At 38.2% G+C, this 12,125-nt stretch overlaps 2 protein-coding genes across 2 annotated transcripts; one reads left to right on the top strand and one right to left on the bottom strand.

The window, feature by feature from the left end:
* Window positions 1-231: 231 nt before the first annotated feature.
* Window positions 232-8,507, top strand: c1galt1la (core 1 synthase, glycoprotein-N-acetylgalactosamine 3-beta-galactosyltransferase 1, like a). Its single transcript, XM_067446007.1, has 4 exons — window positions 232-421; window positions 3,796-4,052; window positions 4,998-5,662; window positions 7,860-8,507. Exons 2-4 carry the CDS (start codon window positions 3,821-3,823, stop codon window positions 8,187-8,189), a joined length of 1,227 nt encoding a protein of 408 aa, XP_067302108.1. The 5' UTR covers window positions 232-421; window positions 3,796-3,820; the 3' UTR covers window positions 8,190-8,507.
* Window positions 8,508-9,031: 524 nt separating this feature from the next.
* On the bottom strand, window positions 9,032-11,315 carry tac3a (tachykinin precursor 3a). Its single transcript, XM_067446008.1, has 7 exons — window positions 11,155-11,315; window positions 10,735-10,850; window positions 10,544-10,643; window positions 10,420-10,449; window positions 10,275-10,328; window positions 9,522-9,594; window positions 9,032-9,374 (listed from the first exon to the last, which is right to left on the bottom strand). Exons 2-7 carry the CDS (start codon window positions 10,834-10,836, stop codon window positions 9,356-9,358), a joined length of 378 nt encoding a protein of 125 aa, XP_067302109.1. The 5' UTR covers window positions 10,837-10,850; window positions 11,155-11,315; the 3' UTR covers window positions 9,032-9,355.
* Between the last annotated feature and the right edge of the window lie 810 nt (window positions 11,316-12,125).

Below are 12,125 nucleotides of genomic sequence, written 5' to 3'. Positions count from 1 at the left end.
CATCTCTGAAATGAGCGAACCCCCCTAGTGGGCGGAGAAACCCATGACAACAAACCGGCCATTCCTCCAATCAAACACCTCGCTACAGCTATCCGTGTGTGATGCTGACACGGTACTCGCTTGTGACAGAGGATCTGTATGTCCGGTAATTGCGCACAAAGAGGCCTGATAACCATACGGTTAAAAGAAAACTCGATTCTAATACGAGGCAAAATAAGTTGAGGGTTTAAATAAGGAATTAAACCCTCAACGTCTGGTAATGTGTAGACGTCACAACACACACTCAAAAGCAACCTGACGCGCTCCAACGTAAGCTAGCTGATAGTGAGTGGAAGAAAGACTGAAGGCGTGAAACTGACCGGAGCTCACAACATTGTTCAGGACGGCGAGAGGCTTGCAGAGGGGAGGTAAAGAATGAAAGGTAAGGGCCTTTGTCCTAGATCTCTGATGCACCTCTCATGCCAACACAAGTGAATGCACTGTGCAGTGTGCACATTGACCGTATTTAACACAGCGTTACCGAATGTTATTTCGTTTATCCGTGCACAAGATATATTTAATAACTTAATGCAATTCCGTGCAGCATTCATGGTCTTTGGGGATTTCCTTAGGTAAATATTCGATTTCAACACTTTCATTAAATTAACATAGGCCTGATGTAATAGAGATTTAGTTTAAGATCTATAAAAATGGTTTCATGATTTCAAAAGTAGGCAGTTTCATCCATTTACTACAGTCCACCTGAATGTTCTGCTCAAAATGAAAATTTTAAACAGTAGCAACCAAATGCCTGGCAGCAGCAGAAGGCGCCTAATTCTTGGAAATGAGGTTAAGAACCAAGATTTATTGGTCACACAAGGTAACCAGTTTATAATCCAGTCCTCAGATTTGACCTGGAAGCCTCTGAATCCTAAAATACAAAATGGTCTTAGTATATCAACACAGTTAAAATAATATTGAAAATAACTCATTAAGTAAATGGCTTATGCTTCATGTATTTAATTGAATAAGGTTATAATTCAGACAGTGTTTAACCCTTTAAATCCCATAGTACCTCAAGTATCCTTTTGGTTTATGTTATGATAAAAAGTATAAATTAAATAAAAATATTTATTTATGTATTTACCTGCATGTCCTTTTACTGCCACCAGAGAACCACAAACATGCAAATGTGTTGTCAAATTAGTAAAATAATACCTTAAAAGTTGCCATGAAATTGAAGTGAGTCAAAAATGAAGTATTTTGGCTTTTAGTATGAATGGGTTATCTACAGTGTGCTCCAAAACAATGACAACATTCGCATTTAGAAGATATAAGGATTCAAAGTATTCACATGGTGTTTCTCAAACGGAAGGCGGCATCCTATGTTTTTCCTTCATTTGGCCTGTTTTGAAGGTTGCATCAGATGTATCCTTTGTGGTCTTAAAGGACAACTCCGGCAAATTTTTAAGTTTATCTTGATTGTTATATCTTTGTGAGTACAGTCTATAGAAAAAAAACGAACCAGATTGGTGCTTGCAACACAGAGTTATTACAGTTAATGCCCAGAGCTCAGCTAAAACGGCAACTTTGGGGGCATAACATAAAGTGTGTCTTTGTGCCTCTTAACAGACACACAACGCAATAATTAAAATGTCTGTTCAACATAAACAGGGCCCTTACATGACAACGAGATGCGTTTAGCCACTTAGCCATTGTTTAAATTCACCTGTTTTAGGCGGCTAGCTGTGTCTCGTGCTGAAGTCCCGTGGTAACGTCGTTGTAGCTGGAAAAATATTCCAGTCGAGAAGCGCATCGTGTTTATGAAGAGGCTCTGCTCATTGGCTCGTCGGTTCTCAGTATTAAACTTGTCTGAGAGAAACAGTTTTCGATTTTGTACTGCTGATCCGAGGACCGCTGCTAGTTCAGTTACACGAGCATGCTCAGTATCAGCTGCTCGTGAGTTCATCAGTTCTCTCAACAAAACATGTCTCAGTTCAGTTACAACATATAATTCAAGACATTAGTTTATTTTATATTCGGAAGGACTGTCACTCATGTCAGAATATGAGTAACTAAAGTAACTTGTGGGATCAGCGCTGATTTGAGACACGAACCGTTTAGAACGATTCAGTCAGATTTGGTGAACTGGTTCGCCTGGTTCACTAAAAAGAACCGGTTCAAAATAACCGGTTAAAAAGAACGATTTGTTCGTGAACCAGACATCACTAGAGTGATGATCCGATCAGGCTCACGAGTGAAGAAGAAATTGTTTGCGTTTGTGCATTTCCAAATAGTGAAAATTTGCAGCGAACACTTGACTAACTGACACAGCCACAACACAGCGGGGCCGTTTGAAGAAAAATTCCATTCTGTGGTTAAAGACAGGTGCAACCACTGAGGAGGTAATGTGAACCTTATTTATCCTTCCATTTGGGCACACACGGCTTGAGGAAAGATGTGCAGTAATTTAAAATAAACGTGCTTTACACACACAACATTCTTCCCAACTGGACTGCCTTTTTTCCGGCTTTTAACTGTAATAGCTCCGTGTTATTTTCTATAGACTGTACTCACAAAGATATAACGATCAAGATAAACGTAAAAATTTGCCGGAGTTGTCCTTTAAATCACCCACAATCCTTTTCACACATTCCAATTCCACAAATTGTACACATGCACCGCAGCGAGCGAGAACACAGTCTGCTCCAGTCCAGAGACAAGATAGCACAGAGCGCATCATATGATCGAGTTGGCGCAGACAAAACGTATTGGACCCATTTGAATTCTACACAAAATGCTACATTTTAAAGCTATAAGGAGGAGATTGATAGGAAAATTGGTTAGACACACTCTGCATTAAACAGCACTGATGAGTAGAAGTGATCACACTGGTGCCATGATTACACACTTAACAAACTAAAGCCCTCAGCATGACAATGATGATGAACAGTTTCATATTAAATCTAAAGGGTGAATCTATTAGACTGTGGCTGTCATATGCTGTCAAAAAACGCAGCGAGAGAGAGAGAGAGAGAGAGAGAGAGAGAGAGAGAGAGAGAGAGAGAGAGAGAGAGAGCGAGAGAGGGTAAGCCTGCCATACAAACAAGACTTGAGAGCACTTGTTAAACTATTTACTTTTGTGAGGAAGAAAATACTTCAAGCAGGCTACAGTATGTCTACCAGTTGTGTGACAGTTTTAGAATTTTAATGTGCACTACAAAGAGTCTAAGCTAGGTAAATTTGGCTAGTATATTTTTTATTATTATTATTTTCTATTTTTGGTAGACTTTTCTTCAGGAGCATCATTTATTTTTAGATTTATTTGATGGCCAGTTAGGGTCTGTGCAATAAATATTACAGTTCTAAACAATCTATTTTGTTTTATTGTTCCACTATATTACTGATATTTACAATAATTTGTCCCACAGCAACATTAAAATAGTGTAGATTAGTGTACAATGTTTTATAATGATAGTTTATTCTATTTAGTGTCCATTTCATTCATTTAACATGTAATATTGGGGGCATCCAAGTTATTTTACATATTTGAACATTTAAAAAAAGTTACAAACACTTATCTCTTCTACTAATTTCAACTGACTTGTGAAAACTGGTTCTAAAAATCAAAATTCTATGACTTATAGCAACTTTTTTTTTTTTTTTTACAGTAAGGCAAATAGTTACTTTCCCTGGTAATGAGTTACTTTTATTATAGAGTAATTCAGTTACTAACTCAGTTATTTTTTGGAACAAGTAGTAAGTAACTATAACTAATTACTTTTTTAAAGTAACTTTCCCAACACTGTTTTTCAGTGACCGGTGTGGGCAGGATCCCTAAATGGTCACCATGAAAGCAGGAAATTCAAAGTGTGCTTTCTCCTTGGGCTTCCTGGTGGGCAGCTGTACCTTGTATGTCTTCTTGAGGCAGGTATGGTTTGAGGAGAGCTTCAGCTGGCAGCATGATGGCAAGAGCAACCTTGCTCCACCGGGGCCAGAAAAAAACACCCCCAACCTCACCTGGAGAGTGGAAGGATCTGCCCTGATCAACCTCAAGCATCCTCACCAGCCAGGTACTGCAGCGCCCTCTACTGCTTTATTTATGAATAAGTGTAACATGATATCAAAAACTGCAACTTAATAACTGGTGCAAAGCTTTCACTTTTTACCTCTAACCCATGTTTATAAAGGCCTTGTTGAAAGTAATCTGACCAGTGGTATCACAGTGTGGTATGGCAACACCACCCTGGCTGAGACGAAATTACTGCAACGGGTCATTAAGACTGCTGAGAGGGTTATTGGCTCAAACCTTCCCTCCATGGACACTATATACACCCAGCGCTGCAAAAGAAAAGCACAGAGCATACTTAAGGACAAACATCACCTAGCTTATGCTTTGTTTAAATGGGTGGACACAGGGTATAATCTGAGACACCGTAGGCCTCTGAGTATTTGAACCCACAAGGCCCGTTTGTTTAAAAGTTTTTTCCCAGCCACTGTCAGGCTAGTGGCACAAGACATTAAGCAGGGAAAAATATATCCTACTCCGTGTTTTTAATTACTAGTAGGAAGGTTATTTATTTATACACTGGTTTTGTATCTTTTTTTGTATCCCCTTTAAAACTGTAGGTCGCTCTGTGTGTGTGTATGTGTGTAGGTATGTGTATGTGTCCATGTGTATGTGTATATATATATGGGTACGTATATGTGGGTTGTGGCTGGGTGTATGCATGTATATATATTTTATATTTAGAACTTGACTTTGAGAAACGTATATGAATTCCAATGTACCTGTACTGAAACGTACCTGTGCAAATGGCAATAAACTTTGAAACTTTAATATATTAACTGATGTAAACAAATTAAGCCTTAGTGTTAACAGCATTTTTAATTACGGTATAATTGTAGAGTACAACTTTAAAATACAACTCTTATTAGAGTAAGACTGCTAATGAACGAGATGTGGTATGATTGTATTAAATTACAACATAACCATAGAATTTGCTTTGAATACACAGGAGAGGATGGTCACATTGCAGACGAGCTGTTTAAGAAAGTGCGTGTCCTGTGCTGGGTGATGACAGGGCCTAGTAATCTACAGTCGAAGGCTCAGCATGTGAAGGCCACATGGAGTCGTCACTGTAACATAGTTCTGTTCATGAGCTCTGAAGAAGACCGCAGCTTCCCCACAGTGGGCCTCGGCACAGGAGAAGGCCGTGACCAGCTGTACTGGAAGACTATTCGTGCCTTTCACTACGCTCTGAAGAACCACGGTGATGAGGCAGACTGGTTCCTCAAAGCAGACGATGACACGTTCGTCGTTGTGGACAACTTGCGCTGGATCTTGTCAAACTACACGGCAGAGCAGCCCATATACTTTGGCAAGAGGTTCAAGCCGTACGCCAAGCAAGGATACATGAGTGGCGGTGCAGGTTATGTACTCAGCAAAGAGGCCCTGAGAAGGTTTGTGGAGGGTTTTAAAACTAAAGTGTGCACTCATACCACCCCAGTGGAGGATCTAGCTATGGGTCAGTGCCTGGAGAAAATGGGGGTGATAGCAGGAGACTCGAGGGACACACTGCACCGTGAAACCTTCCATCCTTTCATTCCCGAACACCATCTTACTGGAAAGTTCTCCAAGACTTTCTGGTACTGGAATTACTGCTTCTACCCAATTGTAGAAGTAAGTCACACACTTTCAGTATTTTAAACACTTTTTAAACCCTATTTTTAACGATCAAAGCACATGGTCTAAAGTGCACGGCGCAGGTGCACTTAGGATGTGTCCAAATCCACTTCTGAAAGTTTAACGACAGGAAAAAAGCTTGATGCGCATGGTCTAAAAGGGTTGTCCCTATTATCTTAATGAGTACAATCAGAGTCATCTCCCATTCCCTTTAAAAGCCAGTTGCGCTCACGCCATTGGCAGATTTGCTATTTATATGGAGGAATATAGACACCCTCAACCTGACAAGTAAGTTTAAATACATGTGTGTATTGCCATAACTGATCAAATAATTTGCCAATTTCATTCGTCATTACTGCAATAGGGAATTCTGATACATGCAATTACTGTCCATTAGCACATGTAGACATTTTGATATTTATGTACACAATCATCGTTTACATTTTTAATCCTTTAATTTTTAATATTTAAAAAATGTTTGTGTGCTACTGCACGTCCTTGTATGTGTAATAAGCAGTGTTACGCGCGTAGACCCGGCTATAGGTGCATATTACTAATGCACTTTTTAAATAACAAATGAAAATATTCCGCTATTGACTTTAGACCAGGTGTTTGTTGGTCAGTGGCGCAGTCGTTTTGAGTTGCCTCAAAATAGCAACGCGCCAACAATGCAACACACCTCGTTTTCAGACCAGCATGCCCCATGGGCTCACAAACAACATGGTGCACCACGTGAAAATGATAACTGCATCAGGCTGAAACTAGCAGCCTGTGGCTCTACATTGCGCTTGCTGTATGATAGGGCCCTTAAACTTGTTCAAACATTTGCGGTCGGTAAGATTTTTAAAAATATTTGTGAAATCTTTTATGCTCACCAAGCTGCATTTGTTTGATTGAGTCTTCAGTATTACATGATCCTTTATTTATTTTTTATAATTTATGAATATAACATTCATTACCCATACTCAGAATTTGTCCTCTGCATTTAACCCATACAAGTTAGTGCACAATACATTAAGAGTAGTTAGTAGTGAGCCCACGCACACTGCAAACTCGACACAGACACCTGAAGCAGTGGGCAGCCATTTGCTGTGGTGCTCAGGGAGCAATTGGAGGTTAGGTGTCTTACTTAAGGGCACTTCAATCGTGGGCTGGCTCATTCACTCCCCACCTACATTTTTTTTGTTGCCGGTATTAAGAATCAAACCAGCAACTTTTGGGTTACACAAGTCTGATTCGCTAACCATGAATGTCCTTTTATTGTCCTTCGTGCACTTCGTAACATTTCTCTACATTCCACAGCTTCCGTCTCCTACATAGCAAGATAATTAGTTGTCGCTTTGGTTTTTTACAGAAGTTAAACTTATTTTTTGAAAAGCTTTAAGAACTTGAGTACCATCTGAAGAAAACAATTCAAGTTTTGAATTCTCCATTCAATGTCGTATTTTGAGAATGAATCAACAACATTGTTTGAGAAATATAGCCTACTTTCTAAATGAAATTACCTCTAATTTTTTTAAATGCTGCACTGAACTAGCAAGTACTTCAAGTGATTGCAAGTGAAACCAACAATGGATAGGTTTAATGGGAACAGCTTTTGTCGATAGTTTTTCTTTCATGTACGTGATGATGAGATTCGTGACCAGACAGCCAATGACTAACTATACAAAACCCAAGAAATGAACACAATTTTGTTTTGTCTAGTGGTAATCAAAATGGCAAAAAAAAAAGAAAAGAAAAAGGGATACAAATGCCTAAAAACTAAAATAATTAACTAATTTGTGTAAATTTGTGTAATTTCTTAAGTAATAATAGTTCCCTAAAAAAACTTAATTTTCTTTATAATCAAGGTTACAGTGAAGTAAATATGATTTCCGAAATCTGAATCTTTTTTTTTAAAGCACTTAAATTAATTCTCTTAAAAGTGTATTTTTGGAGCTGTAAAGTTGTTTGTGGTTAAAATTTTAGCAACAAAATAGTATATTTTAACTGGACAGATAAGGTTAGCGAGGTTTTTTTTTTCATATTAACACATATTGTTTATGTTTTATAGCTGTAGTTTATGTTTACAAAGTGGCCCCATTTACTTCTATTGACAATATCACACTGTTACCCAGATTTTTTGTTTGTATTCAAACATTATGACACAAGATGTATGTCATATGTCTGTTTTTTTTCTTCTTCTCCCTTATAGGGCCCACAGTGCTGCTCTGACCTAGCGGTGTCTTTCCACTATGTAGACCCTGTGCTAATGTACACGCTTGAGTACTACATTTACCGTCTGAGGCCCTATGGTTACCAATACCGCTACCAGCCTCCAGTGCCTAATGTACTGTCTTTGGCTTCCCACACTGTGAATCCCACCATAGAAACTCAAAGATTAGAGGAGCGCCTTAAAGAAAAGCCAATTTCAACATACACTATGATTCCCAGAGCTGAGAACATGAAAACTACTGAAACAACAGGTCACAAAATCACAAATGCTGCCCAGGGGAGAAACATAACGGACAGAAGCACTTCATAATTGTGAATGATAATATTGCATTATGTAAATCCAAAAGGAAATCACTGACTAATGTTAATCTGATGAGCATTTTAGATCATCCACTGTACTGGGCAGATGGAGTGGTGGTTTAGTGGTTACAGACTGGTTAAGAGCTATAGGTTCAAGTTCAAATCTAAAAAAAGAACAAATCTTGCCATTATTGCTCTTAGTAACTTGATCAGTGGTTCCCGGTATTAAGTCAACTAACTGTAAGTGTTTGCTACTTACTATATACTCAATGGATTTGCTGATAAGGTCCTAAAATTAAATTGTTCAAATTAAATGTATTTAATTGTTTTCTTGCCTTTTGGTCTGAGAGTGCAGTAAACCTGTTTGATTCATAAGCCATATTTCATCATAGACCAAAGGACAAAAAGGGCTTCAATAGTTTTGTATTTCAACAATGAGACAAAAATGAAATGAAAATTATCAATGATTCTTTTGAGTTCAGATGACCTTTTTTGTTGTGATTCTTGTCTGTGGCTATTACATTAATGAACTGTCAGCTTAAGGCACAATGCTATGGTTATAGGACATACTGTGTTTTAAGGATCTACAGATATTCAAAGTACGGACATTCACTCAAAGTATTAAACCGTTGTTAAATATAAGGCTTGCTTCTAGAGGAACACAATTATGTTTTCTTTAGTATTATTAAGCTGACACCGAGTTATAATACATATAGGTTTGGTAAACAATTATATATGTAGCGGTATGCAATTGGCAATGAGTGTTGTGTTTTGCTGTACATGTTTTTTTTGCTTGGTTGAAGTCACTACATTTTATGCGTTATTGAACGTTTAAGTAATAAAACATTGAGATCAGATAGATAGTATTTTTATTTACAAAAATCATGTTTTATACGTTAGACAGCAAAAATAACTTAATAAAGATATCGAAATGCAGGGGATGTAAGGGGAGATTTAAATTTGATCATAATATAATGTAGGTAAATGTATCATTTGCAGTACAATGAAACAAAACATACCATAGGAAATCATGTTTATTTAATTCATTTTATAGAAATATTTTCTTTTGCTCTATTACTTTTGTAAAATAAATTTTGCTCCAAAGAAATGTCTTGAAAGAAGCTGTCAGGACAGGGTGGTACAGACGATTCACTGGATATGAAATAATTAATTTGCCTATAACCCACGACGAAACCTGCAACAAATTTAATATATAATTTACAAGAAAATGCATAATAGATAGACATGCTATAAGAACAATGCTGTTAGGAAGATACATGTTGTAATGGCTTCAGAAAGCCTGCAGGTGGCAGAACAGCCTCACTGAATTAACGTTACTCGCCTCAGTTTGCATTTGTTGAAGAAGATGCCACCGCTTGATTCTGGATACTCTTTCCTCCATGGACGCCCAGTTTCTGTCAACACAACACAAATACAGTAAGTATGAGAGGCTTAGACTGGTGAATTTCTGACAGCGTTAGCGATAAGTCGAACTTTATAACCAATCTGTTCTGTTCAAATCTTAACTATTTTTTTAACAGTCTATGGTTCAAATATACACGCAGTCATTTGCTCGCTGTGTATTTATTTGATTCCCCAAAAGAACCGGTTCATAAGAGTCATTTGTTTGCGATTCCTCGTGCAGCCCGCGAGGAAAACTCAGTATGTTAGGAAGACATTTATTTATTATTAAAACCAAAAATTATCATTATTGATTGTGTATAAAGAGCAGGGACACTGCATTTTGTTGAGTGATTTCACCGGAACGAAATAGTCTCAGCAGTCCGCAACGGCGTTAAGCGAGAGATTGCTGCCACAAGAACACCTGTCTTCCTCCACAGCAGTGGCAACGAACGCTCAGCATGATTTTAAGAACCAGAACGTCTTTTATTTTAACAACAAACTAAATAAGTACTCTTCGAGCCAACTGGAGATGATTGATTTGTATAAGTTCATCCGTGGGGCGAGATTTATTTTAAAGTGGGGACAATATCAACCCGTGTGCTGAGGGACAAGCATGTCCCACCCGCGAATTACGCCTGTCGTTAAAGCTTTTTTGCACAAACGTCAGAGAATTGAAGAGAAAAGCTGTTACCGGGGTCAGCGCTTCGTCGACCCATGAGTCCAACAAAGATATCGTGCATTTCCCCTGAAAGACAACATATATTCAGTTTTCTTCGATTATTTTTAAACTATATATTTTGAATGAAATTACAAAGAACACCAATGTCTTAGCCTACTTTTACGTTGAGGTGGTATATCATCTGTGTCTGGAAAATAATAAGATTCGTACAAACATTTGAAACGCGTCTCAAAGTATAAAGGAAACACTGATATAAAACATCAAAACATCTGTCCACTCACCGGCGTTTCTGCGCCCCATTAATCCGACGAAACTGTCGTAATCTATGTCATTATACCTCTTCAGCAAGTTATGAGCAGACAGCCGAAAACTTGGACTCTCCTGTGCATGCAGTGACATTTTTATTATAAAACTCGGGCTAAATATAAATGAAATATGAATAGCTATTTGATGATCATTATCTGCCACTTACGTTTGACTCTGATCTTTGAGATTCTGACTGCTGGCAGCTCGATTCACTCCATCGGGTTTCCAGCACCAAAACCAAGAACAGTAACACTAGTCCACGGTACATCTTTAGAGATCAGTCTGAGGAGAAAATATGATAAGATGCTAAATTTCAAAAATGCACAATTTCTTTGCTAAACTCATAACAGTTACATAAACAATTAAAAGACAGTTTCCCCTCTCCAATCCTAATTGCAGATATTTGCTTAGTTTAATATTCAAAAGGCTATAACTGACCACTAAATCACCAGAAGGGAAACCTTTGTTAAATAGATTTTTTTAAACAAATAATACTACTAATAATAATAATAAAAACTAAAACTATAATGTAAAATTGTCATTTGAAGGTAACATGAACATTTCAGAGGTATTTTAGGCTACTTACCTGAGCTGAGGATAATGGTCTGTGGAAACAGCTGAGTTAGTTTCTGGTTGAGGAGTTAAATCCTTTTTGTGATGGACTATCAGACAAGAGACACAGAGACAGGGATTCTCTCCTGTCTGATTGTTAAATGATAGCAACATGTGCGTAAGTCCAATCAGATGTCGCAGTGTAGGTGTGGTTTAAGGGTTTGTAGTCTGCATCAGCAATGACCATGCAATTGAGATCCTGACATCAGATGCGTGAGACATTCCTTAAAAGGACAAACCATAGCCCCTTTTGTCAAACCTCTATCATCAAGTACTCAGATTTGAATTCTTGCAACTTTAATCTCATATCTGTAACTTTGCCAGATTTTTTTCGCCTTTAAGGTTACCGAGTAGCCTACCATCCTTGAAGGAAACCGGGTCTCCTGCATATGCGGGCCAAACTCAAGCATTTGCGTGAGAGCACATCTAAATGTCATGTTTGTTGACTCATTAAGATTATGCTGATATCTATCCAAATGCTACTTTTCTCTGCTAAGTAGGGCCTTATTGTCGTATTTTCCTCCTGACTGCCTAATTGGTGCTGTCACTTGCGGGAATGTAATCTCTCAAGGAAGCAATTACACAGATGGAGCGGTGGATGATGAGAACGGTGTCTCACAGACTCTATGGACATCTTGAGGGGGCATCTAACTGGCCTGGCGACATGCAGGGTTGATTAGTGGGAACATCCATTAGTTGCTGCCCACACTCAGTATGCAGCATGCAAAGGGCAGCTGTGCTTTGAAGTATCTTTTGGAGAACAAATTTGATCAGCTCATCAACAGAAGCCAATGATAGCAACAGTCCAGGCAGCACTAACCCACTTTCACATAAACATAATAAAACCTGTGAAACTCCAACACATTCGTCAGTGTCATTATTAAAAAAGAATCGTCATCGTCAATGGTGACTAAATGAAAACCTTTGCATGTTGACCTTGTTGGG

This window comes from Pseudorasbora parva, chromosome 6 (genome assembly GCF_024679245.1).
Source record: "Pseudorasbora parva isolate DD20220531a chromosome 6, ASM2467924v1, whole genome shotgun sequence".
NCBI classification, from domain to species: Eukaryota; Metazoa; Chordata; class Actinopteri; order Cypriniformes; family Gobionidae; genus Pseudorasbora; species Pseudorasbora parva.
Note: the sequence above shows the minus strand (reverse complement) of the source record. Positions and strands in the feature narration are given on the sequence as shown.

Bases quoted from the DNA above. Each gene is read 5' to 3' on its own strand.
- c1galt1la (XM_067446007.1), top strand. From the start codon at position 3,821: ATGGTCACCATGAAAGCAGGAAATTCAAAGTGTGCTTTCTCCTTGGGC. The intron at 4,053-4,997 runs GTACTGCAGCGC...TTGAATACACAG, and splicing joins CAAGCATCCTCACCAGCCAG to GAGAGGATGGTCACATTGCA. The intron at 5,663-7,859 runs GTAAGTCACACA...TCTCCCTTATAG, and splicing joins GCTTCTACCCAATTGTAGAA to GGCCCACAGTGCTGCTCTGA.
- tac3a (XM_067446008.1), bottom strand. From the start codon at position 10,836: ATGTACCGTGGACTAGTGTTACTGTTCTTGGTTTTGGTGCTGGAAACC. The intron at 10,644-10,734 runs GTAAGTGGCAGA...CTGCATGCACAG, and splicing joins CTCAAAGATCAGAGTCAAAC to GAGAGTCCAAGTTTTCGGCT. The intron at 10,450-10,543 runs GTGAGTGGACAG...ATTATTTTCCAG, and splicing joins AATGGGGCGCAGAAACGCCG to ACACAGATGATATACCACCT.